Source organism: Drosophila suzukii, chromosome 3 (assembly GCF_043229965.1).
Source record: "Drosophila suzukii chromosome 3, CBGP_Dsuzu_IsoJpt1.0, whole genome shotgun sequence".
NCBI lineage: Eukaryota > Metazoa > Arthropoda > Insecta > Diptera > Drosophilidae > Drosophila > Drosophila suzukii.
The window spans coordinates 72,640,761-72,665,626 of record NC_092082.1 but is presented as its reverse complement, the minus strand read 5'-3'; the positions used below and the strand labels follow the sequence as shown (position 1 = coordinate 72,665,626).

The 24,866-nt window shown below is 37.0% G+C and overlaps 1 protein-coding gene across 12 annotated transcripts in view; it reads right to left on the bottom strand.

Annotated features, from left to right (window-relative positions):
• Positions 1-24,866, bottom strand: part of pum (pumilio) — a 188,216-nt gene that overhangs the window by 79,455 nt on the left and 83,895 nt on the right. For 4 of the 12 annotated variants that reach the window (XM_065865315.2, XM_065865318.2, XM_065865316.2 and 1 more), the window contains one exon: positions 755-766. The exons of 4 other annotated variants lie outside the window; for them this stretch is intronic. In XM_065865315.2, coding sequence (XP_065721387.2) covers positions 755-766 — 12 coding nt within the window. Of the gene's footprint in view, positions 1-754; positions 767-17,456; positions 18,302-24,866 lie in introns of those variants that run through there. 4 more of the 12 variants (XM_065865323.2, XM_065865325.2, XM_065865326.2 and 1 more) reach the window with 3 other exon arrangements.

Below are 24,866 nucleotides of genomic sequence, written 5' to 3'. Positions count from 1 at the left end.
AAACTAAGAAACACATATTGGAATGGAGGCAGCGATGCGATGCATGTTTTTGTTTGTAGATTTCGAAATATCAAAATTTATGCTACTAATGACATATTTTTCTCATAATTTAGAGAAATTTATCCTATAGAACCGATGACGCGACGCTTCTTGGATGATAATGTCTTCACCCCACGAGTTGATGACTAACCCCATGCCACCTCATAAATACCTCCATATATCTTGGATATATTAATTGCATATATCTAAATACACTCATTTCGTGGTGTCCTTGAAAAGTAGCATTTATCTTTAGCCAAACGAAATTTATGGCACTCTCCGTTGCACAATCCGTAAGATATAATTTTAGTTCACCTGGTTTGAGGATTCTGGTCTCTGTTCTCTGTTTATGATCTGCCATTAATTGCCCAAACAAAATTCCATTTCGCCGGCAATTCGTTGCTAAGCTTTAAGTTCAGTAAATACAATTTAATTGCTAATATTCACCACCCCACCCACTTTTGTGGCAATGACGCACTTGGCCGGAAGATTTTGTTTAGCACAAAATTATATAACACAATCAGCAATTGTTAATAAATAAGCCAATTTGAATGGTTAATGTTTTGATGGTCGTGGTGGCCAGAGCCATCTGTGAAGAATTTTCAACCAGGTAATGGAAATGGGAATATGTACATCACCCAGGAGGAGGCAGTAGAGAGATATGGGGATTGAAAGTGCAGATAGCCAGAGATTTCACACCAAAGAAGTTACGTACATTGTCACCTACCTGCAACGAGAAAGAAAGAGAAGGAACGAGTGTGAGAAATGGTTGTGGAAAATGCAATTTCAGATATGTTGACAAATAAATACGGTTAAGGTCTTGAGATTTATAACGACATTCGGTGGGAGAATTGTGCATATAATAAATCTTTCTGTTTAGAAACTGAAAGAGCTGTAGACTTTTGCTTGCTAGACGGTTTATAATAAATTTAGATTAACATAAGTGGGCGAAAGTTTCGTAATTGGTTATAAATTTCTGGTTTATGTTAAAAAATTGGAAAAAACTATTCACCAATTTTCTGTTTCCTGATAAATTTAAAATAGTTTTCCTTAGAATTTCCCAAGATCTAACAGAATATTCATCGTTAGCCCCTGAAATATTCATAGAACTCGCTGTAACATCCCAAAAGTCAACTTAAAATTTCCATTCAAGTCTGAAAACAAAAGGAAACTTGTACTTTGTTTGGCATTTTCTTCTGCCAAAAGACCTAAAAAAAAACCGAACTCCAAAAGTGATACCACAAAGTCGACAGTCGACTCTTTACCGAAATTCTGAGCCGAGCAGGTTGTCAACTTCAATTTGGTCGCTTCTCATAAATATTGACGCGAAAATTGTCGCTTGCGTTTTTGGCAAGGGGATTGAAGCGGGGGGTTATTAAAAAATTCATGGCTTGTAAAATGCTGAAAATCCGGGCAATGGAAAATTTAAAATGCCTATAAAGGGAAAAGGAGAGTGGGTGGGGACGGGGGGACGGGGGAGTCGAGATGAAAATTGGCCGGCAAAGCGGCTTATAGAACAGAGGAGGAACAGAAACCAATGCCGCTTGCCCTGTGGCCTTTTCCGACCGCAATGTTGGTGGAGTGGGTGGTGCTGGGCGGAAAAGCCTTCCCAGAAAGGTGAAGCTGGGCGAAGGGGGGGGTGGGGGGTGCAGGATGTGGTCTGTGTTGGGTTGTGCTCGGAAAACATGGCTGCGTTTGACGTCCACTCGAAAATATCATTTACATATCCGCGGAGGAGTTCGCTGTTGCTCAGCGGGAAATACATGAAAAGCTTTTAAATTTTTGATAGCCACCCACCAGCTTTTCATCTCCACCAAAAAAAAAAAGAAGGGAAATCAGGAACCTGCGTGTGTTTCCCGCTGATCCCTAGTACCACTTTTTCCCCTTTCATTATCCTTTGATTTTTGGCATCAGTTGTTTGTTACATTCTTTTTGCAAATTAAATTTAATTTCCTTGTTCGGGGGTCTTAATCATATTAATATTTCATTTATTTAACCCTTTCAGCTTTTACAATCCTACCTAAAGTTAATTTTACCGTTTTCCTTAATTCATTTCAATTTCATTTATGGTTTTTGTTTGTAAACTGCAGCTTTATGGTCCCATTTTTTTCGTCTTACCCCTAATTTGGCTTGATATTTTGTTTATTTACTCTTTTTGCCCCCCGAGCTAGAGAAGAGATATTCGTAATGGAGGGGAAAAAATTTTTGTGCGGACACATCTGTGCACTTTTTGCCTTCCATTTGTTTTGCTCTTTGCAACTCTGCTTTTTTGTTTATGTTTTAATTACGTTTTTGTGGTTGATTTATGCTTATGAAATGGGCGTGGGTGGAAATAAAAAAGGGGGGTTGCTTCTGTTGCCCTTGAAAGGAAAATTGGGTTAATGCTGCCCTATTAATTGGAAAAAATATCCAGAAAGGCTACATGATAGATTTATGGTTTATAATACACTAATTTCTATTAAAGCTCCCTAGATGATGCCCTGTTATTGGTTAAATCTCCCATAGAAACCTCAGCTTTGCTCACCTCATTGTCCCCAAACAACTTTCCTTTGTTCCCGAGATTCCCGTCAGGAGTCCTGCAATGCGCTTTCCATTTGTTTGGCGATGATAAATGACCGACATTCCCCACTATCCACTATCCACAATCCATCTACCAAGGACCAGCGCCGCCATGGACATCCATGCATCTAACTAAGTAATATCTGTGTATATCTATCTGGGCTATCTTTTGTCTGTATTGTTATTGCCTTTCGGTTTGAATATTTCCGCTATATAAGGCAATAGATATAGGTATGTTTATGTATGTATCCATCTATGTATAATATGGCCATCGAACGTTTTTCGTACTTGCCTGCAACTTGTCAGTTTCTGCACAAAGACCATCAATTTATTTAGTTTTATTATCTGCACACGCAGTGCGGAGAGTTCATAGATGGGGTGGTGTTGTGGGGTTTGGGTTTGGGTTTGGGTTTTTTTTTTGTATTCCGACGCAAACTTCTTTCTATATTGGCTCAGAGGTTCTCTATTTTTGTGTTGTTTTGCTGGCCATTTTTGTGCGCTTTCTTCCTTTTGTTTACGCTCTGCACGCAATGCATAACACAAACAAAAAAAAAAATAAAGGAAAATTGTTTGTTGCAAGTGTCGTACCCCTCCTCCACCCAAAAAAAAAAAAATATATAGGGAAAAAAACAATGGAGTGAAAAAAGGAATATCTTGACACTTTATCGTTAGCCAAAAACTAGCGCAGCGTAAACAAAAGACAAGCGATGGGCGAAAAGTGGAGGCAGGCACAACATGACACGGGGGGCGGCGAGTGGTGGGGGCGTGGCAGGGCAATGTAAGGTTTTGGCATTTTCGCGCTTGGCGTTAAATTCCCCTGACAGCTATAAAATTGCATTTTAGAGCAGCAGCAGCAGCAGAACACCAGTATATGGCTCACAGAGAGAAGTCAAAACCAAAGTGGCAGGAAGGAAGGCAGGAAGGAAAAGGCACGCAGCGGATACAACAATGTATCTATGTATCTAATAAATAGTTATTGCCGAAATGCAACAACAGGACAACAAAAACAAAACAGAAAAAGTAGTAGTACCAAGAAGAACAAAATTGATATTCCCCCGAAAGCAAAAGTGCGACATCATTATATAAATTGTGCGGTGGCCAAAAGTGAGCATCATATGTTTTCTATCTGTATCTATCAGATACGCTCGCCGGGTGGCTTGGCTTTCCTCCTAAGTTTGAAGTGATTTCACACACATGTTTTCCCCAAAGCAACTTTTTCCATCCTCCCTTCTCCACTGTCAACATGACCACAAAATGTTTCACAGCTGTGTGCGAAGGGAAAAAAGAAAAAGAAGAAAATATCGAGGGGGAGTTTTCCTTGGTTATTTGTCATTGAGGGAGAATATGGGCATCGGGGGAGTTGGACCGGAGGAAAAACAAACAGAAACTCGTGCACGTGACACGGAAATCATATTTATCTGATGCACCACTGGAAAATTTATTTTAGCAACGCGAAAAAAAATTTGGTCTCAAATAATCTTTTAATGTGGTTGAAATGTATTTTGCATTGATTGAATATTTATAAGGAATTAAATACAATTATTGTATTATTAAGAAATAAATTACAATTCAATTAAAATGAAAGATATTCTTCACATTATGTGCCCTCCATAAATTATTATGCATAACGATAAGCTTTGTACTTATAAAAATTCCATTTATCATTTTTATTTTTTCCTTAAATTAAATTCTTTTTAATTTAAAGTCCCTGGAGATGCTTTGTTAACCAAATATACCAATGAAATTTTTAATTTTCTTGATAAAATATAATACTTTACTGTCAAGAATAGCAATTCAACAACTGTTCTATAGCCCCATTGATATCTGCTCCATTCCCGTGGGGTTTCCATTTCAATATGCCTCACACAAATTGATTCGATTGCAATCTTGAGTGAGTGAATTTTTATGAGACATCATCAAGCTCTGGTTCTTCGTTTCTATATCACACGAGAGGGAAGATATCCGGTTGGGGATTTTTTTCCATAGGCCTGCAGTCCTCGCGATAACAGTGCCACATGACACGTGTCTAAGCCACGTGTGTGCGAGCTGGATTCCCCTGGTTTTTTTTTATTTTTACAGCAGAAAGGGTTAGAAACTGATGCCCGCCTCCTCATTTTATTTTATTTAATTTTTTTTTGTGGTGGCTTCCAGTGCTCTCAACCACTTATGTTGAGATTACACGCTTGTCAGCAAGGGCGTTTCGCCCACAAAATCTGTCGAAAAGGGTTTTGGGGTGGTGACGACATGGGAAATGGATTCTTTGGTGGTTGGCTGATAAAATGAGCAATATGTTGCTGAAGTTTGATAAGCGGTATACATATATAAAGGAAAATACAAGTACTTCAGAAAGAGTTTAATATTTTTTTGCTTGTCACAAAAATATTGAAATATGTTTATTAAATTCTTTAAATATATTAAAATGAATACATGACATCATACATTTTTTATAAAATTTAATCATACTATATTTATTTCATTTTTTATGCATCTCATTTTCAGTTAGGGTTAGACATTTTTAGGTCAATTTTTATATTTTTTGGCAGCTCGTTCAACTTTGCTCATCTTCAAAAGTGTTGAAGTGCAACTTAGATGAACTTAACTTTTGGGATTACAATTTTTTGTGCCAGCATATCGCCCCAGTCTACGCAAAAGTTCTTCAACGTTTCTCCTCGTTTTTGCTCTTTTTCTATATATATACTTTTGAGCTCTGAACGATTATGAATGAGAATCAAAATTTAGACGGCCAGTTGGTGGGTTGGGGGAGCCCTATTACAAAAGGCTCTTCTTGGCTACTAAGCGGCTGATGAAGTGGATTCAACGGCAGGAGAGCAGCAGCAGCATAATTTGCTTAAATAATTTGTAAGTGCAAAGTTATGAATTGCTTGGATGAGCAGCAGCTTGCAAAGGATTATATTCCTCACTTTTCTCTTGATCCCCCCCCCCCCCCCCACGCCCACAGCACAGAGTTTGCCATTTTCCCGGAAAATGCATTTTGCCGCAAATCGTTTTTTGCCCCAAGCGCCCATCACTCCACCCCATCATCCGCCCCTTTTGGAAAAGCTCTAAAATTTGTTCGCTCGAACATAAAATGTTAATTGTTTGTTTTCCCCGTTTGACAACCCCATTTTGCAAGCCATTTTCAATGAGGAAATGAAGCTTAGAATTCACCAGAATGAGAACAACAAAGCGGATAAAAGTGGGTTAAATGCTTAATGATCTGGTGATCATGCTGGGAAACTGGAAAACTGGGTATGGGAGCTGCAGTAATTGCAAATGGAAAATTGCAACTGCAATTGCGGCAAACGCAGCACAGCACGTAGAACTCATTTCTCTGCCTGGTTTTCCACAATAAATAATTGTACACATACGGATGCGCAGATACTTTCTGGGTGAAAGTTTCACACACACTCTAAGTACATGTGTCTTTCCATGTTTAAATGCAATGAAATTGGATTTTCATTACGAATGCTCGACGATGGGTAACGCTACCTACTATTCAGAGGGGGTCCAAAAAGCGTTTTCTCTCCCATTTATGAATTACGAGTGATTTCACTGAGGTTGGCTGACGTGTGACACAGTTTGTCTGTGGGAGTTTCCATAATTGTTCTTACGTGACACATTTTACTGTTCTGTCTGCAAAAGACATGGAAAATACAAAAGAACCCAAAGAAATGGCAGCGGAGTCGTATCTCCTAGATACTTTGACACTTTTCAAACGCGCTTCAAGGCGGCACGTTTGGCCATAGGCTGAAAAGTTGACTCTTTGTCAGTTCGTAGGCAGCACACGAGCATGTGTATCTGTCAGATACTTTGGCCAACTCACGTTACACGTAGATGGTATATACTTCCCAGAAGAACGAACCGTGTTCACTGTACCGGGCACGTTCGGGCCAAATGTATCTGCCACAGATACTTGTCACACAGAAGGTTTTCCAAAAAGATTCATGGGCTACCATTATGACTCATTATTTACTTTAAATGAAGATATCTTTATAATTAATATAAAGAAAGAGTTGTTTTAGTTATTGGTTTATTATCCCCAAGAAATCTCAATCAGTCCTCACACATTTACCACAGCAGAAACAATGCCAATGCCAAAAATATCCAGTAGATACATGAAATCGTAGTTATGCTCTGACTTATGGGTTAACTACCAATCAATGCAATGTGCTCACCAGAACACAAGTGCAACTAAACAAACACACAACAAGAGGTAGAAGTCGGTGAAAACCAAAATCAAATCTAAAACGCACTTAACTCAATATGGCTAACTCTGGACCCCTAGATCTATCCTGTACTCTCAACCATAATATCTCCAATACCCAACCATTCCTGCATTGCTCCTCCGCATCGACATCATTCAAATAGTCGTAGCTAACAAATTGCACTGTCGAATGCAATATTTTTGCTTTTAGCCATAATACCTTTTACATATGCTACGACAGATGGCAGAGAAGAGCATTTTAAGCTGCCATCTCCACCCACAAACTCTCTGGCTCCCGCCCCTCATCATCCTTCATTTGGCCTCCTGCCTCTCCACACTCCACTCTTCCACTTTTGGTACACAGAACCAAAATTTTGCATAGTTTAAGAGACTATATTGATGTTAAAATATAGTTTACTTAATTTTTATAGGTATTAATTAGTCAGTTAAACATTTTATACATTTTACATGGTACATTTTTTGTATTCTGAAATATATTTTGAAAGGATCATTATAAATCTTTAAAATAATATTTTAAAAGAAATGAAATACCTTTTATTTACCCCTTCAACATTTTATATAATGCAGTTCTGATATATTTTCTTAGTTCTAGAATTTATTTTTAAGAGATCCATAATACTCTGTAAAATATTTTGCCCCTATATCATTTTTAACCCCATTATTAACCCCTTATACATTTTATTCTATGCAGTTCTTTAACATTTTCTGTATTTCGGAGATCATTATTACTCTTTAAATTCTAGAATTTCTCTCACTGCACTGATGCCCCAGCCAAAGGTAAGTAACTGGCATGCAAGCCAGCCACAAGAGTCAGTTAGTGAGCTGGGATGTTGAGGTTGAGGGGAGAACTTGTTAGCATGAGATGTGGATGTGTCTCGGACCAAAGGAGCAGCCGAGTGCAGAGCAGAAGATACTCGATGGTAAAGGAGAAGGAGATGGGTCCACGGGGATGAGAGCGATGCCAAAGTGATAAATCCTTGCGGCTTTTTATTTCCACCGAGGCGGCATCGTCGTCTTCTGTCTGTGTGTGTGTCTGTGTGTGTATCTGTGTGAGTGTGCGGGTGTGGGTGTGATGATGTGGCACGCCCCCTTTGCAGCACGCATTGCATTACAGGCACAATAATTCTTACTGACAGCTCTTGGGTTCGTTCTTTTGGCATTTTCCCCCTTTCCTTTTTTTTTGCTGCCCAACATGAAACGCATTAAATTTCCACACTTAGCGCCCAATTAAAGGCAAAGAATCAAACCAAGGCAACGAGGTCCTAAAAAAAATATCCCACTTTTGAATCCCTTCTTTTTTTTTATCATATACCAAAAAATTTACGCCTCGTTAATTTCAATTTAAGTGCAGACAATTTAAAATACAACCAAGGAGAAAAAAAGAAATCAGTACCCAAATGTAAAAAAAGGAGGGAGGGGGTAAAAAATAAACCGAAACATGCGCCATTTTCACAAAAGGCAAAGCGCAAATTAACGGCTCCGTTTTCGAGAGGTTTTCCAAATGGAACCCAAACCCCCCCCCCCCCCCCCCCCCCCCCCCCCCCCCCAACCCCACACACACACACACATTAGCTCTGGCATAAAAAAGTATTTTATCGTTGGCCAGGAAACAGTTTGGCGGAAGCCGGAAATGTTTCCACTTTTTGTTGTATTTCCCTTCTATTCCCTTTGCTGCTCTAAAGGGTTTAGCAAAGAGGAAAAAATAGAAGCGGAGCATAGAAAAGTGCATTAAATATTTGACTAATTAAAGTAATGGCTGGTTAGAAGAATTTATTTATACAAAAACGAGTTTATCATTTCACATTTTTATGTTTAATTGTTATATACTTTTATGCTCGGCAGCCCAACCCCTTTGGATAATTGTGTTTCAAGTTGAACTCTTGTGGCCGTCGTCATTATTGTTGTCATAATTGGGTCGACAACTTGTCCCTTTAGACTTATTAAAAACAAAACAAACAAACCACTAGAGAAGGCAAAAAAATGTGAACTTCTTTGAACTTTTGTAATGTTTTTAAGCCCCTCTTTTTATAATAAATCATTTCAATTATCGTGAATAAATAATGGTTATTATTTTGCTGCAGGTATTTTGACTTTCAATAGATAATTTTTTATAAATAATTACAAAACAATGAAACTGATTGTATATATTAATTTTTCTCTGACAGGTTAACGTTTTAACGATAATTCTCACTAATTGCAAGAGCAGAATTCTTGTTTTAACCTTAAACAATATTAAAAAAAAATAATTTTTAATACATAATTCTTAATTATGTTCAAGCCTTATATTATTTATTTTTGTTCAAACTCTTATAACTGATGTCAGATAATTCAACAGATTAAATCTTTTTTCCGAAATTCCAGTGACATGTTTACAATATATTTAACAGCTAAAACAAACGAGCTTTTTAGTATAATTATCCCATAAATTAGAAACCTTTTAAATTCTTTTTTCTGTCTGTCCCACTCATCAAAGCACGCGAATTCCAAACAATTACAATGAAATCATTCTGCAGTCATCAGCCAAAAGTTTAGTCAACTTTGTAATGGCCAAATAATCATAACAATCAAATAAAATACACACCAAAACCAGTTCCAAAGTTGCTTGCCACAAAAGCAAAAAAAAAAAATAATAATAATGTGGAGAAAAGAAATGTGTCTGCTTCAAGTGTTGACAATTGACTTACTGACTTGTAGCTCTTGGCCATCATGCAATAAACAAGAAACAGCAAAAATAAGAATCCCAAGAAATCAAGTCATAATATTTTTTCCAACATGATTTTCCTAGCCACTGGCCAAACACACATACATATGATTTTTTTTATTTTGACCAAAAGACGGGTGGCATTCAAATAACATGGGCCAAAGAACTTTAAGCCGGGCAGCAGCTGACTTTAGACACGTTTATAAGCTGGCCAACACACACACGCACACAACCAGAAGAAGTAAACTACTTTAAGAAGGGTCGTTGACTTCCAGTGAGCCACATAATATTCGGCTTTTTTATTTGCTCAATTTTTTGACACACTATTTTGACAAAGAAATTATGAGTATAAATTGTTTGGGATTTATGGAAATATTTGAGTAAGCCAAATGGCAAACATGTGTGAAATAATTATATAATTGCTGGCGGTTAACCAATACCATATTGGCTAAATGAAAATCATTATTAAGGCTGCACGCATTCAAGACATGTTCTCAAATATTTACTATTTACACACGAGTTTATGGCTTTTACCGCATAATTGGTTTATTGGTTTACTTAAAAAGATTTTTTTGCCGCCTTGAATAAACAACAAAGTTCTTTTGATATTTACGCCAATTTCTTTGCTTCATTTATAAATCGAAAATTAATGATTTGTGGAATGATATATACATTTGTAGTTGTAGGATTATATATTTTTAGATTTATTTTAATTTTCTACCATTTAAAATTGTTAAATATTAAGAGAGAGCTGCACCGCAATGGCAACCCAATAAAAAAAACGGGAAAAGAGGGGAAAATGGAAAAAGGAGTTGTAGCCTGGCTACGAAATTTTCCGCACATTTGAGCGGAAAATTATCGATTTATATATATGCAGCGCACAGAGACCAAAATGCAACAGCGGCTGGCAAATAGACTCACAGACAGAATTGGTTTGGGGGAAATGGGTGGGAAAATGATGCGCCCAACATTTGATGAAAGGGGAAAATTCACACACACACACACACACACACGGACAGAAAAGCATATGTAACATGGTCGCACATTTGTAGAGGCAGAGGCAGAGGCAGATGGATGACACTCTCTGCGGGAAAATACGGGGGGGAAAACTCTTTGGGGAAACTTTTCCGAGGGGCGGCGGAAAATTGGCGGAGGAGCAAACGGCGGCTACTTTTGCTTACTTTTCATTCAAACATTTTTTGCATGTCGGAAAAGGAATTCTTTCTTTTTTTTTTGGTTGATATGTGTGCATGGTTCAATAAACTGGCGCGTGAATTTTCTACTTCACTCCTACTTTTTTCCCTTTTTTTTTTGTTATTTTGTTAAGTGTTTAACATGTTTCAAAATAAAGTAATAGAAAACTGAGAAAAATATCAGAAACTTTCGGCAGAGGCTGATTTAATAGAAAAAGAGTTTGTTGTCTGCGTTTTGTGTGTCAAACATTCAATTGAAGAGTCGAAAAAAAATGGAGGGGAAATATTTGGCTTTAGCAAGTGGCAAAGGAATTTTTATTTAGTGAAAAGAAAGGTGTTAAGTGCTTGGGTGTTTCATATTTGATGGTATTTCTTGTTCAATGAATCTCAAGTTTCCCTTTGATCAAACAACCAGCCCTGGTTCCCATAAATTCTTTAATATATGTAAATATATTTTAGCACCTCTCCCTGAGATATCCCAATTATCTCAGTCATCGAGCCTTGAAGTTATCTATCTACATTCCATTTATATGTTTTCCCGCACTTCTTTAAACGTTCGCCGAGGGAGACAGCAAAAAAAAAAGAAAAGTAAGAATAAACTTTTCATCCCAGCTTTTTTCCAGCAGTTTTCCCGTTTCGGTGCGACCTTTTTCATGCCTCTGCTAATTTGCTGTCATTTTGCTTTCCATGCCTAGAGCTTTTCCCCCTCGTCCCCAAAACTTATCCTTCGGGTCTATGCATTATATATCGATCAAAATTCAATTTGTGACGCTTTTTTGTCAGGCATTTAAAGCGCAGCTGGGAAAAAAGTGGCAGCAAAAGATGAGCGTCGGGGAAAAAATGAGAATTAAGTTTAATTGAAAAAGTTTGTCACATCTTTTTAGCAGCGTTCGGTTCTTTTTTGTCTGGTTTTCTGGTTCCCATTTTCCACCGCTTTTTTGGCTATGACTTACGTATGACCTCGAGCAGTTTTTAATTAACCCAATTTGCAGTCTGAGCTGAAGAAAAAACTTTTCACTCAAGATTTCTCCTCTTTTTTTTTTTTGGCTGTTTCTCTCTTTATCTCTGGGTGTTCTTCGCCGGTTTTCTCTGCTGTCACTTTGAATTCAAATTCATGTGCCAAAAAACCCGGTGGCTGGTGGAAAATTGAAGCTGAGCCCCACCGCTGAGTTGCCAAAACACAAACAACTCCTACCTCAAAACTTCAGTTTCAGTTTTCGCTTCAGGTTCGACGTCATGAGATATCAATGGGAGTATTTCAGAAACTCTGGTGCTGGATGATACTCCTCTTGCACTCAGGGAAAATAGTTTTTAAAAGGAATCTTACTTTTAAAGATAGATAAGCTAGTACCATGGATCTACATGTTACCGCATAAGATATACTTAGCATAATAAAAGTAGCTAATCATAAAAAAAAGGTATTTCTCTCATAGTTATACAATATCTATAATGTATCATAAGATACGTTAGTTTAAACAACTTAATCATCTAACCGTATCTTAAAAATCAAATCAACTTTCATTATTTGTATGTTTTTTCCACAGTGATTATGTCATTTCTGTTGAACTCTTAGGTTCCCTTCCTATTCTCCAAACTTCTTGGAATCCAAAAATGATTTTTCTGCTTTCCTCGACTGACTTTTTGCTTTCATTTGCTCTTTCATGAGATAATCAAGTTACTGAACCTTTCAGTTTTACCAAAACCCAACCGAAAACGTTCCCCTTACATCAACTTTAAGCCATTCACAACTTTAAGTCATAAGATCAAGATGTTGTCCGAGTCGCAAATGAAACTCTTCAGGGGAGCAAATGCGGAAAATATGATGGTATAAATTTGTCGACGACAGACAACACATGTTGTTAATAACTTTATTGTTTGCTCCTCCTCGTCGCCACTCGTTTAACGAAATTGAAACACGTGACTGGACACTGGACCTTGGTCACAATTATATAAAACGAAAGATTTTTTGATACTTTTTGTCCATCTCCCAGAGATTTTCTTCTCGATTATTTTTCTGCAAGCGTTGACAGAAAATTAATTAAAAAATTCCCTCTTCGTTCGTTTGGTTGGATGGGGCAGAAAAAAAACTATATAATGACTTGCAATCGATTGCAGTGTGCAGTTCAAATGGCTGGATATTGCGATTGAGTTAAGTTCATTACCGAACTCTCAGGAAAAATGGGCGGCAGGTGGAAAATGGGGAAACTCTTGGACACAGGTGGAAAAACGTTACGGATGCAGTTGATGGCCTGCATTCGATGGGATTAGTTCACAAAGTCTTAGGAGCTCGTAAAAATGACAATGTTGCTGGAGAACTCGAAAGCAAGGACACAAGCTAAAGTTTAATGAAGTTATGGGTGGTAAAGCGGATAAAGGAATAAAGAGAAACTTCTTTGTTTTTACAATATGAAACTCCTTTGGAATTCATCTATAATTAAACATTTCTTTCGCAATTCTTCATTACGCTAAAAATCCATTTCATCTTCATCATTTTCTCGTGCATCCGTTCGAATTTCCCCCACTTTAAACTTGCTCCAGTTTTCACCTGCATGCCAAATGAAAAACACAACCCAACCAAATCTGAACCAAGCCACGTACCAAAAAAGGCAAAAAGAAAAAATACTTAAATAAACTGAATCAAAACCAAACTTATCCACAATCTTTTCTCTTTGGTGTTCGCATTTTCCCCGCTTTTCACTGCCCCCTTCCCCTCACCCCCTATCGCATCGAGTTTTTCCGACTGCTCCATAGCTGAACATAAAGTCGTTAATACCGCAGTTTTCCTTCCACACATCGCAAATATCTAGGGATTGGGGGAAAACCGTGGTCTCATCTTCCATCCGCCTCGGTTTTTCACCCTCCACATCGCCGAATGAGAATCCATAGCACCTAATTTGCTGCAATTTTCACCGCTGCCAACGGAAAATTCTGCTACTCCGTTCACCTGCTTTATTAAAAATGCATAAAATCTGCACAACACCGCAGCAACAAAAAGCAGAAGCTGAAATAAAGTTTCCATTGCTCTCTTTCTGGCTACATACATATATTTTTCTTTCTGCTGTAATTTAAAACGCAGCGTACGAGAAAACATGAAAATAAATATTAAAAATAAATTAGAGCTACCAGTGGGTTTTTATTAACTTTTAATTTACGAAGGGTGTAAAATAATGAGAGGGGATCGCAAGAGAACTTGCAGCAGCAGCTGCAACCAAACACGAATGCTGGCTAAATAAGAAACGAAAAATTGCAATATAGGCGAAAAGAAGAGATATAGCAACAAACCAGGTGTTGCAAGGTGGGTAAAAGGGGGTACAAATAGGTGTGTGCAGAGCCATAGACACATGTGCATTGGCCCTCACACACGCTGGCACATAATTGAAATTATGTTTGGAAATTGCAATTTGCAAGGCAAGCAGAGAAAGACGAGCAAATGAAAGAAATACCAATGGAATTTTTAATAAGAAATTCGAAAAACGAATTTGAAATGCTTTATAGCTTAAAACTTCTCTATAAAAACTATAGTAATAATATAAGTTAATAATAATATATAAGTAGAAAGAACCAAAAAAAATTGTTAGTTTTGAAAAAGTTGATCCTAACTTTAAAAAAAAAATACCAAATTCAATCATGATTTTAAAACTTTTATTTTATTTTTATAAATAACTTATATTTATTTATTTTTTTCATGGATTTTAAACCAGAACTAATACCAACTTTTTTTAAAAATTCCAAAAATTGTCTTCTGAATATTCGCAAAAACCCAAGTGGTTTTCAAGAAAAAGAGTATTTTAAATCCCCCAAGAAAAACGCAATACCCCTGATGCAGTAAATACCGAGAAGAATCTGGATTAAGGTGGAAAACCGAGAATAATAACTGCAGAGTGCAAAAAGAAAAAACCACAAAGACGACTGAATAATCAGAAGTCATGATCGCTAGTTTGATTTAGCTGGCCTGGGCTAATTTCATAGAAAGTTGCGTGATTTAATTGATTACGTTCCGTCGAACAAGTGTAGCGTTGCCTGAGCTTCTACGCTTCCTACAACTCCCCCTATTATATATCTCTGTTTTTTTCCTTCGTTTTTAGCATAACCCAAATGCACTTGAGCAGAACCGTGGAAAAGTGCCGAGAGATAGAGGAAGAATCGGTGGCAACACAACGATTTGCAGTCAAAGTTGCAGTTGGATAAAAAAAAATAAGAGAAAAAAAAAGATGGGAAAAATGGAAAACCAAGTTAAAGGAGCGACAGGGAGGGCAACTGATGTAATGACATTTAGAAAAGGGCAACAACAACAACAACTAGATGATAAGTTTTTCCCTCTTGGAGTTTGGAGAAAAGCCTCTTGCTGTACGCCTCGAGCCCTTTTCAGTGTTTAACTTGTGTGAAGTTTTCAAGTTGCAGTTGGACAAGACAAGACGGATAGATAGATGCGAGCATCTTAGGCATCATGGCCACTTGTGGAGGTTAACCCACTGACTGCCAAGGGGGTGTTAGTGGATAGTAGTGGATGCTGGTGGTTGGCGGTGCTGTGGCCTGTGGAATGAGGGAATAAATTGGGGTTCGAGGTGGCTGAAAACCCACGACAGCTGTTGCCCCAGGCTGCCTGTGGTTCTGCGGTTCTGTGGGCCTTTTAAGCAGGTCAACTGGAGACATGAGAGCAGCAGATTGCAGTTGTCGAGAAGTTTGGCTGGAAGTTAATCTATTTGAAAAGTTACCCAGGCAGTTGGAAATTAAGGAACGAGGAGGCGAGTGATACTTGGAAAATAGTATGAAGTTACTAGAAATAATGGAAAATAACCTCTCCAGGTTGAAAACGTTTTAAACAATCTTGCTAACCTAATATAATTAGTGATATTAAGTTCCAAATATATCTGATATGATTTCTCCCTACCATCTCACTGTAGCGTAATCCAATGGATCCATAAAATCCATTTCCATTTGCATAACGAATTCACACCATTCCGTTCGCCTCTGTTCTTTGGCTAAAATTTCCATCTAATTACCGTCAGAGTGTCACAGGCACTTGACAATGACATCTCTCATTTGGACCCCTCAGATTACCCCGCTTTTTGCCCCTAAACAATAACCCCAAGTAACAGTCAAGAGCTTAGTAACATTTGAATATGAACCACTACTCATCCTCCTTCTCCTGTTTTGGCCCCTTTTGGCCATAACTGAGCTGAGTACTTGGTTATGCACTTTGATATGCGTCAGGCAGTCAGTCAGTTCGGTTGGTTTTGTGATGCAGCTAGAGAAATGGAAACCTGAGTGCGCAACACACGTCGAATACGTAATATGTGGGTGATTTTAAGGCAATATATGAAATGGGGGAGAGGTTCTGCTTCTAGGGTTAGCAGATTGCCCCGAAATGCCTAACAAATTATAAACATTTATTATTTAGCTCCTTTTCGGAGGGCCAAATGTGGGTAAACAACATTCGAATGTTGTTTACAGCGAGAGTGCACTGTGATTATGCATCGATTACGTTGGTGATGATGATGATGTTCTATAACCCCATCTCCCCATCCGTAGTATACTGTTTTAGTCACTTTACAGGGATTTTCAAAGCGCATAAATCACTCAATTGGAAAATGCACTCTCTCTTCTATCTCGCCTCCACTCTATTTCTGTACTCCTCCCACTTTGGGTTCTGGCCCCAAAGCATAATTCATATGCTATTTAAGCCTGGGCCATAAATTCACCGACCAACGCACACAGGCACCCACATTAATTAGAGCCAAGAGTGAACTCTTCGCTTACCTTTCGGTCTCTGTGGTTATCTAATAAAAAAAAATGGAGAGAGAAAAATAGAACCCATAACCAGACGCAAAAAAGACGCATACACACAGTGGGAAAATTACTAACATTGAACCTCATTAGTCTTGCGCCGAAGATTAGGGCTGTTTCTTCTGCCGCAAATTCTTCGGATTTGAACTGTGTAACCCCATTGGAGAAATGAGTATGCAAAAAGTTGCATGCCAAAGCGTAAATAAAGGGATTTGGCTCTATACTAAAATAATCAATCAATGTGCCAATCAATCACCCATAGAAAAACGAAATCGCCAATAGAAATCCAAACTGTGCGGAAAATGTACCATACAAATAACAACAGCAAACAAAGAAAACAATCAACGGAAACAATTACAAGACACTGCAAATTATTGACTTAGTGGGTGTTGATTTTGATTTAGAATATCTAAGTGGAATCGGTAGTGTTAAAAATAATACACTTTAGAAGAATGTTTATATTGTATTAGAAGTTATCTATCTCAAAACTTTTTTACAAACCCCATTTTTCTTAGGAATCTGTATCTTTATCAATGTTTCCATTGGTTTTTATTTCTTGAGTAAATATTTCTGCTTTTTCTTTGTTCTGATTTCAAGTTAAAACAATTTTACACCATTGACTCACAGAGGTTTCATATGTAAAAGTTTACAAAACAGCTTTAAATATTTGTACTAATAATATTTAAAGTTTGAAAGTCACTCTGAAGCTGCCCATTTCAGATTATTTTTATGTTTACTTTAGGGAAGTTTTACATGGTTTCTTTGTTCTCTAAAATCGGCGGGGAGAATATAAAATATTTTACTTCATATTTTTAAGAATGGAACTCTTATCGAAGAAAAGTTCTTTAAAATTCTTTCTCTTTCAAGCAACTGCTCTAACCATTTCGAAAGTATTTCAGATCAGTGAATCATTTTCTTATCGACAGATGTTTTCGGGTTGGGCGGAACTTACAATATGCTCCTTAAGCTCTTTGGTGCGGATTGGTCCCAGCCACTGATGTAATCCAATGTAGCGTTTATGCACCATTTTCAAGGCGGGGGCGCCTTGGGCGTATGGGCCGCCCAAAAGGGCGCTGGTAGTTTCTAAAACCACCATCTTGCTAGCGCCCGGATCTGCGATAATATTTGTTATATTTACTGTTTATGGTATTTAGAAACACTTTCCGGCTAATTGTGCCGGACAAGCGAAATGAAACTTCACTGTTTGTTTTTTTTTTTTTTGTGAGTAGCAATCACTTGTGATTAAACTGCTCACGAAATTGTTATGGTTTTTTTTTTGTATTTTAATTTTTAATTTCCCTTTTGGGTTTCAATTAAATTTAAGCCGAATCTCTTTGCCAGACGTGACACTGCGGCCACAATAACGATGAGAGGACACCGGATGGGAGCTCTTCTCCTTCTGCGTGTTATAATCTGCACTTTTAATCCCCGGACCACGACGACAACGACGACAGTTTCAATTTACTTTTGCCATTTGGCAATCCTTGAAATCAATTAAACGACACGCACAATCCATCCAGCAATTCTTTTTTTTTTATATTTTGGGGTAATATTTCTCAGACACTTTTGGGGGGTTTTTTTTTGTTTTGTAGGTATTTATTTTTTGTTTTGTTTGGTTTTTTGGGAGGCACAATTGTTGTACAATGTTGGATGCTGTGGTCAAACACTTATTGCTAGTTGCTTGAATTTATTCAGCGCGATAAATAAACCACGAAAACGGCGACTACGACGAATAGTAAAACGGAAACGAGATGCGCGGAGACAACCGTTGTGTTCAAATTTCCATCGCGAACTGATTTCGAATGTGGCTGATTTTCCAACTTGGCCAAATAAAACGAGCGAAGCCGAAGCCAGAAGCCGAAGTCAAAGCCGAAGCCGAGAAAAAACGAACCGAAACGAAGTGAAGAACCGAAGAATGCAATATATTAGAAGAGAATTGAATAGAAGAGATTCTCTTTCGCTTTGTAGAATTGAGGGAAAAACACTTGTTGTTGACGTTTTTCCGACGCGGCGGCACACCCCAAAAATAAAAGAGAGGTCGTGAAATCACGGAGAGCGAACTGTTGCTTTTTCCCTTGGAGAGTTGAGCGAACTCTTAAAAAAAAATAAAATACTAGTCTTATGGTAGAAGAGAGGAGAGAACGGCATTGCCAGCTGCCGCAAGGAAAAGCGCAGTTATCTTTTGTAGAAAATCACCACAAGGTTAAAGGGCGGAGGCGGTGGGTGGTGGGTGATGGGTGGGTTTTGTGGGCGGTGTGAGCTGCATAGATAAATGTATGCACTGTTTTTATTCGCCACTTCCGCTGAAGAAAAAGCGGCAAATTCGGAGAAATACAGAACGTTAACAGGTTGCCCAAAGGCGCATACAATAAGGAACATTTATAAGGCTTCCAGGGGCTAAGAAGTTTAAGTTCTTTAGAACGGAAAGATTACAAGCTGCTGCGGATTTCCTTTTACCTAGAATTTTATAACAAATCTCTTAGATAAATACTTTATATCATTCCCGGAATAATTGGGACTTCATAATTATGGGTATTTTATGTTAGTGGATCTTTTTTAAATCATTTTAAAAAGCTTTTCTTTCGGCAGTACTAACCCTTAAATATCTTAAATTTTGCATTTCATTCTGGCTGCGAAGTGAAAAACCATTGTGAAATTTGGATGTATGGTTTTGGTTTTCGGTGGCATAAGTTATTCAGCTATGACCAAATATTATGAAATAACAAAAAATATAGGCATCAAGAACCAATGATAATAATGACTTCATACTAAAAAGAAGTCAATGCAAATGTATAGGTTGAACTTGAATTCATTTGGCACGTCTAATGGCCAAATTCAAAAGAAATTTAAATCCCTATATTATATAACTTTGTGTCCCATTCAAAAGGCAACAGGTTAAATATGATGGGATATAACCCTGATACATACAAGAAACTCCAACTCTCAGCCCCGTTAACTTAATTTCGCCCAGCAACAAAAATCACAAGCGAAAGGTAAAAAATAAAAAGGAAAGGGTAGAAGCGATTCTAACCAAAATGAGCTTCATTAATTATACACAACTGGATGACAAGTTTCAGACGCCTTGTAAGCATTTTAATGATCATAAACCAAGCAACGAAAAAAAGTTTCGTTGACTGCGTCGAGTTGAGAGTATTATATATTAAGCAAACCCATGCCGAGTTTGTTGACTTCTTCAACAAAGTGTGACTAAACAAATTAAACCGAGAAATGTTGGGGAAAAGTTAAAACAGGCGGGTGGGGGAAGTTCGAAACAGATCAGCAACGAAAAAAAAATATTCGAAAACCCGGAGCGCACTAAATTACAAATTAAGTAAGGTTCGTACCTCGCAACATCAAAGCTGAAGCTTTTTGAGTGTGAAAAAAAACGCAACAAAAACACGTAATACTCGGGTAACAAGCAAAGCCGATTTCACGCACGAGAAGAACGACGAGTGAGGGAGATGGTAAGTAAGTAGGATGGGACCTCAAACTAGAGGCCTCTTCCATTTATGAAAACTGGAAAATTGTTGGCAATAAATGGAATATCCAACTACATCGTCATTATCCTCTTGACCATTATCAACCACATTCACCCAAATGGGCACAAGACAACATTCTTTCTTTTCCTGCCGTCCACTCAGAAGAATCTAACGGTTCTTGAGACAACGAGTGCACTGAAGAAAATCTACTTTAAAGCACGATTCATTGGGTAATAGTCTATCCTATCTTCAGCACTAATAGCGTGATAATACGTATGGCGCTAGAAAACTTTAATATCGAAATACTATATTATATTATCATTATAAAAAAATTATACTAAATGTATTTTCAATAAACCGTTCTACCTTTACCACAATATGTGTAAAAATAAATCCTAACGCAATAAAAAAAAGAGTACAACAGAATGTTTTTGATGTACTAACAGTACTATCTCTATAAAGAATTTTTCCTCAGAACTCAATTATTATTCTGGTTTGTTGCAAGTGCAGGAACTGCATTTAGCACAAATCCAAAGCGACAGCGGCAACAACTTGTTGCCGTAAACATGTTGCTGCAACATGGTATCGGTAATTAAGCGGTAGTTTCAAGTTTGTTTGGTTATATTATTTTGCTTCCTTTTCTTTTTTTTCTAGCTCACAAGTTCATTGCACGGAGCACATGAGAAATTAGCACAGAGAAAGAAGAAGAAGAAGAAGCTGGCCCCCCAAGAAAATTATGCAAACCAAGAGAGGGAGAGAGATGGAGAGACAATAGTGATCTCCCGCTCTCGCCAAAACCCCGACAATGACATTCAAAAAAGCTGCCAGTCAAGCTCCCCATCTCTCTCTATCTTTTAGCTGCCCTCTCTTTCGGCTCTTTGGGCACTACTACTACCTTTGTATTCCAGTCAAACCACTTTGATTGGGAAGTTCGTTCACCGCACGAATTACGTTCAGTTCAGATGGCAACAAAAACCATATGAGATCATAATGATCAAGCATCATCGTCATCATTAGCGTTGATCGGGTTCTTGGCCTAAAAATATTTTCCAGCTACCACGACCTGCCTAACTGCATTTTGGCCAGATCGGTCTCGTACGACTTGGCTCTACAGATTTCATACTTTGTAATGAGCCATAAAAGGAGAAGAAGCCATAATACCCGGCTTAGTTCCTTGAGGTTTTCCGTTTTATGCTTTAGCAATTAGCAACTAAGACTTGAATTGCATGTTCTTATGGGAGATAATTCCTTATAATGATTGCTTTTACTTAAAAGGATTTTCAAACACGTTTTGCATACCCTTAGGTAGGATAGTTATTGTGATTTTAAAGTTATTAATTGCAGCAGTGGAAAACTATCTTACGTTTCAATAACCCACATCAAAGGTATATTTCCTCCCAGAAGATAATTCTTTAAAACGACTTCTTATACTTAGTGGACTTTTAAACACTTTTAGCATACCCTTATGTAGGATAGGTATAAAGATTTTAAAGTTATTAATTGCAGCAGTGAAAAACTATCTTACGTCTTAATAACCCACATCAAAGGTATATTTTCTAAATGAATTGCATGTCCTCCCAGAAGGTAGTTCATTAAAAGGAATTATTATACTTAGTGGATTTTCAAACACGTAGGATAGGTATACAAATTTTAAAGTTATTAATTGCAGCATTGAAAAACGTATCTAACATTTCAATAACCTACATCAAAGGTATTTTTTCTAAATGGAATTTGTTCCTCTCTGGAACCTTTTGTTTTCAATTCCATTTTCACATGACATATTTCATTTCATTCCTCTTTATAAATTTCCCCGTAAACTATAGATGGTGCCAACGGTTTTGTTTTGTAAAATAAATTCGTTTAGCCTGTCAAGGGCCTATCGATAACGTTAAGTAAACGCCTGCATGCGTGTACATACATATATGTATATCTCACCCACAATGCATTTCATTTGCAATTCACACCAAAGTGAAGTACCCAACCAGATACGTCAAAAGGGGGCGCACTATCAAAAGGGGGGCGTGGCAATGGGTGTGGGTGGGTGGGTGTTGCACTGAAGTTTCAAGTGTGTCAGTCGGTGGAGTCGAGTGGTTGCCTCCGGCTGGCAGGGTTGTCAGGTAATTGAATAACGTCCTCAAATAAATACGAAATATTCCACAATTTATTTGGGTGCAACTTTTTTCCAGAACAGTTGGGTGTTGGTTATGACACAAAAAAGGGTTATACGAAAAAGTTTGTAGTTGGCTTTTGGCCAAAGTTTAGATAGGGATTACTGTATTTGTGGTTGGCTATGTTGTTTACTGGCCGTCAGGGAGAATATACATATATTTTGAAGAGCTGCTGAGATAATAAAAATAAATATAAAATATTGTTCACATTTCCATGGAAATTTGATTTAAAAAAATTGTATCTTTGTCTTATCTTTTGTATCTTATATATTTTAAATATTTCATTGAAATTTTTAACACTAGTCAATTTTTTCTGATGATAACAATTTAAGTGTATGTACAGATCCTCCTATCTTCAACCATCTTTTAACTATCATTTCCAATTTTGTATTCGCTATTCATCAGCTGGCACAACCATCATTCATTTGTCTCCCAACGGACCGTCCATTCGCCCTTTTGGCATTCATCGAATGGCATATCTAAATTGAATTTATAATAGTTGACAAGACAAGAACCCGCCATTGAACCCACACCCACCTCGGTGGCTTGGTCAACCAATTCAGAGCAATTCTCATTCATTTACTTCAATCACTTCTCACATTTTTTTATGCAACTGAGCAGACAAGACAGAAAGAGAGAAAAAATGTGGCGAAAATTAATTAAAAATCAATTTGATTTTGATTGTTGACTGGGGGGAGGTCGATCCTCCCTATCACCATCACTCTGTTAACCCATCTATTTGTTCTCGCTCCTCCTCCTGTTGGAATGTTTAATTGACATTTGGTACAATGTTTGACATTTTTCCTCCACGAACTGAATACCATTTGTATTTGCGTTTTTGTCTCGTTCTCTCCCTTTTTTTATGATTTTTCAATTATGTACTTTTTTATTTCCATTTCTTATAGTCCAGTGGGTGTGATGTTTTTGTTTGGTCGGAAAAAAACAAATCAAATTAAAATAAAAGAACACTTTTAATTGAATTATTTTGCAAGAAACATAAAATCGCATCACACGTATTTATCTATAATTAAATTCATTTCAATTGCGAATGCTTGAAACATAACATAAAAAATTGAAAAGCATGTGAAATGTATCATGCAAATGAAAATGAAATTAGTCCAAATGAATTAATTTTGAAATACGCATATTTTTCTCGACGTATTTTTTAGTGATCCACCTAACAGGCAGTTTCAATGGCAGCAAATGCAATTTTGATTGCGCCAAACACGTAGGACGTGCAAAAAACAGGGGCAGCAAAAAACCAGCAAAAAAGATGCAACGTTTTCATGGATATTTTGGACAGAACTGGAAGCCAGCCAATGTCGAATTTCAGACAATGCAAATAAAATGAATGTCAAAGCAAAGAGTAGAGTGTAAAAACAAATGTTATAGATATAATGCTTTTAAAACGGGAACTTTGAAATACCCTAGGAACCTAAAATACCTAAATAAATAGTTGCTAGTTGTTCTTTTAAAATATAATAATTATGCTACTAAATTTTCTTTAATAAATATCAATATATGCTATTTTTTTATTACCAGATCACATGTATATGATATATGCAGACCTATAAAACATACAGTGATATAAAATTGATTTTTCTTTTTATGTAGCTACATTTTACATGTGTACACCTCTTTTTATATTATTAAAAATAATCAATGGGTCACAAAATTACAATAAAAAGAGTACAAAGAGTACTTTCAAAACAGAGTATGCAGTACAAACAATAAAACCAAAAAAAATATGACAATGAAAAACCTTTTTGCTTCAATTAAATTTTAAATTGGCACAGACGCAAACCAAATAACAGCCAAAAAATAAGTAAACAAAAATAAAGGCTCGAAAAGGTGTCAACAGAAGTATTTAAATAAAGTGTATTTAAATCGCAACAATGTGATGTGAATACCAAAAGGCTGAGAATGAGACAGAGTGATAAACAAAAGCTACGCTTAAGTAAACAATATAATAAAAGGTAATGAAGTCGCACCTTGAAAATGCATTTACGTTTACGATACTCTCTTGAGTCAAATTAAAGGAATTGGAATTTCGAAGATTCCTTATGTTAAATTAGCACAGATATTTCAAAAGTACAGTCACGCACTTATCGCACCTATTATATACAATTAGATTTAGTTGCCCGCTTTCACTTTGTAATGAGGCATTGTTTGTGGATTGATGAATGAATTAGAAGACAAAAAGCTGTTTTTCGCTTATTGTAAAGATATTTACTTCGGATGAACAAAAATTTTCGCGATTTAATGGAAATCAAAATAAACTTTCACTAAATTATAGATAATTTATGTTTAAGAACTTAAGCCTCTTTAATTTATTGCCAGTAGTTAAGGAAACTTACATTATTTTATCAGATTTCTAAGACACAGCTTCAATAAAAATACACGTACCTGTAAAGAAAAAAGAAAATTCAACATCATTAGTAATTGATATAATTTTGGCTCGAGGAAAAATACTAATACGTTCAGCTTCATTTTTAACATTCCCCCTACACCACAACATTCCATTTTATGTTCCCTTACTTTTTATCCTTACTCTCAAGTTGATTAAAATTATAACGCACTTAAAAAAATTATTATTTTTCGTGTTCACTTATGCCTCATTTAACCAAATTAAAAGTAAACACGAAATGAGTGCAGGCAACAAACAAAAAATGAGTGGAAAATTAAAAGAAAATTCTCCGAGGTTGTGTGTGTGTA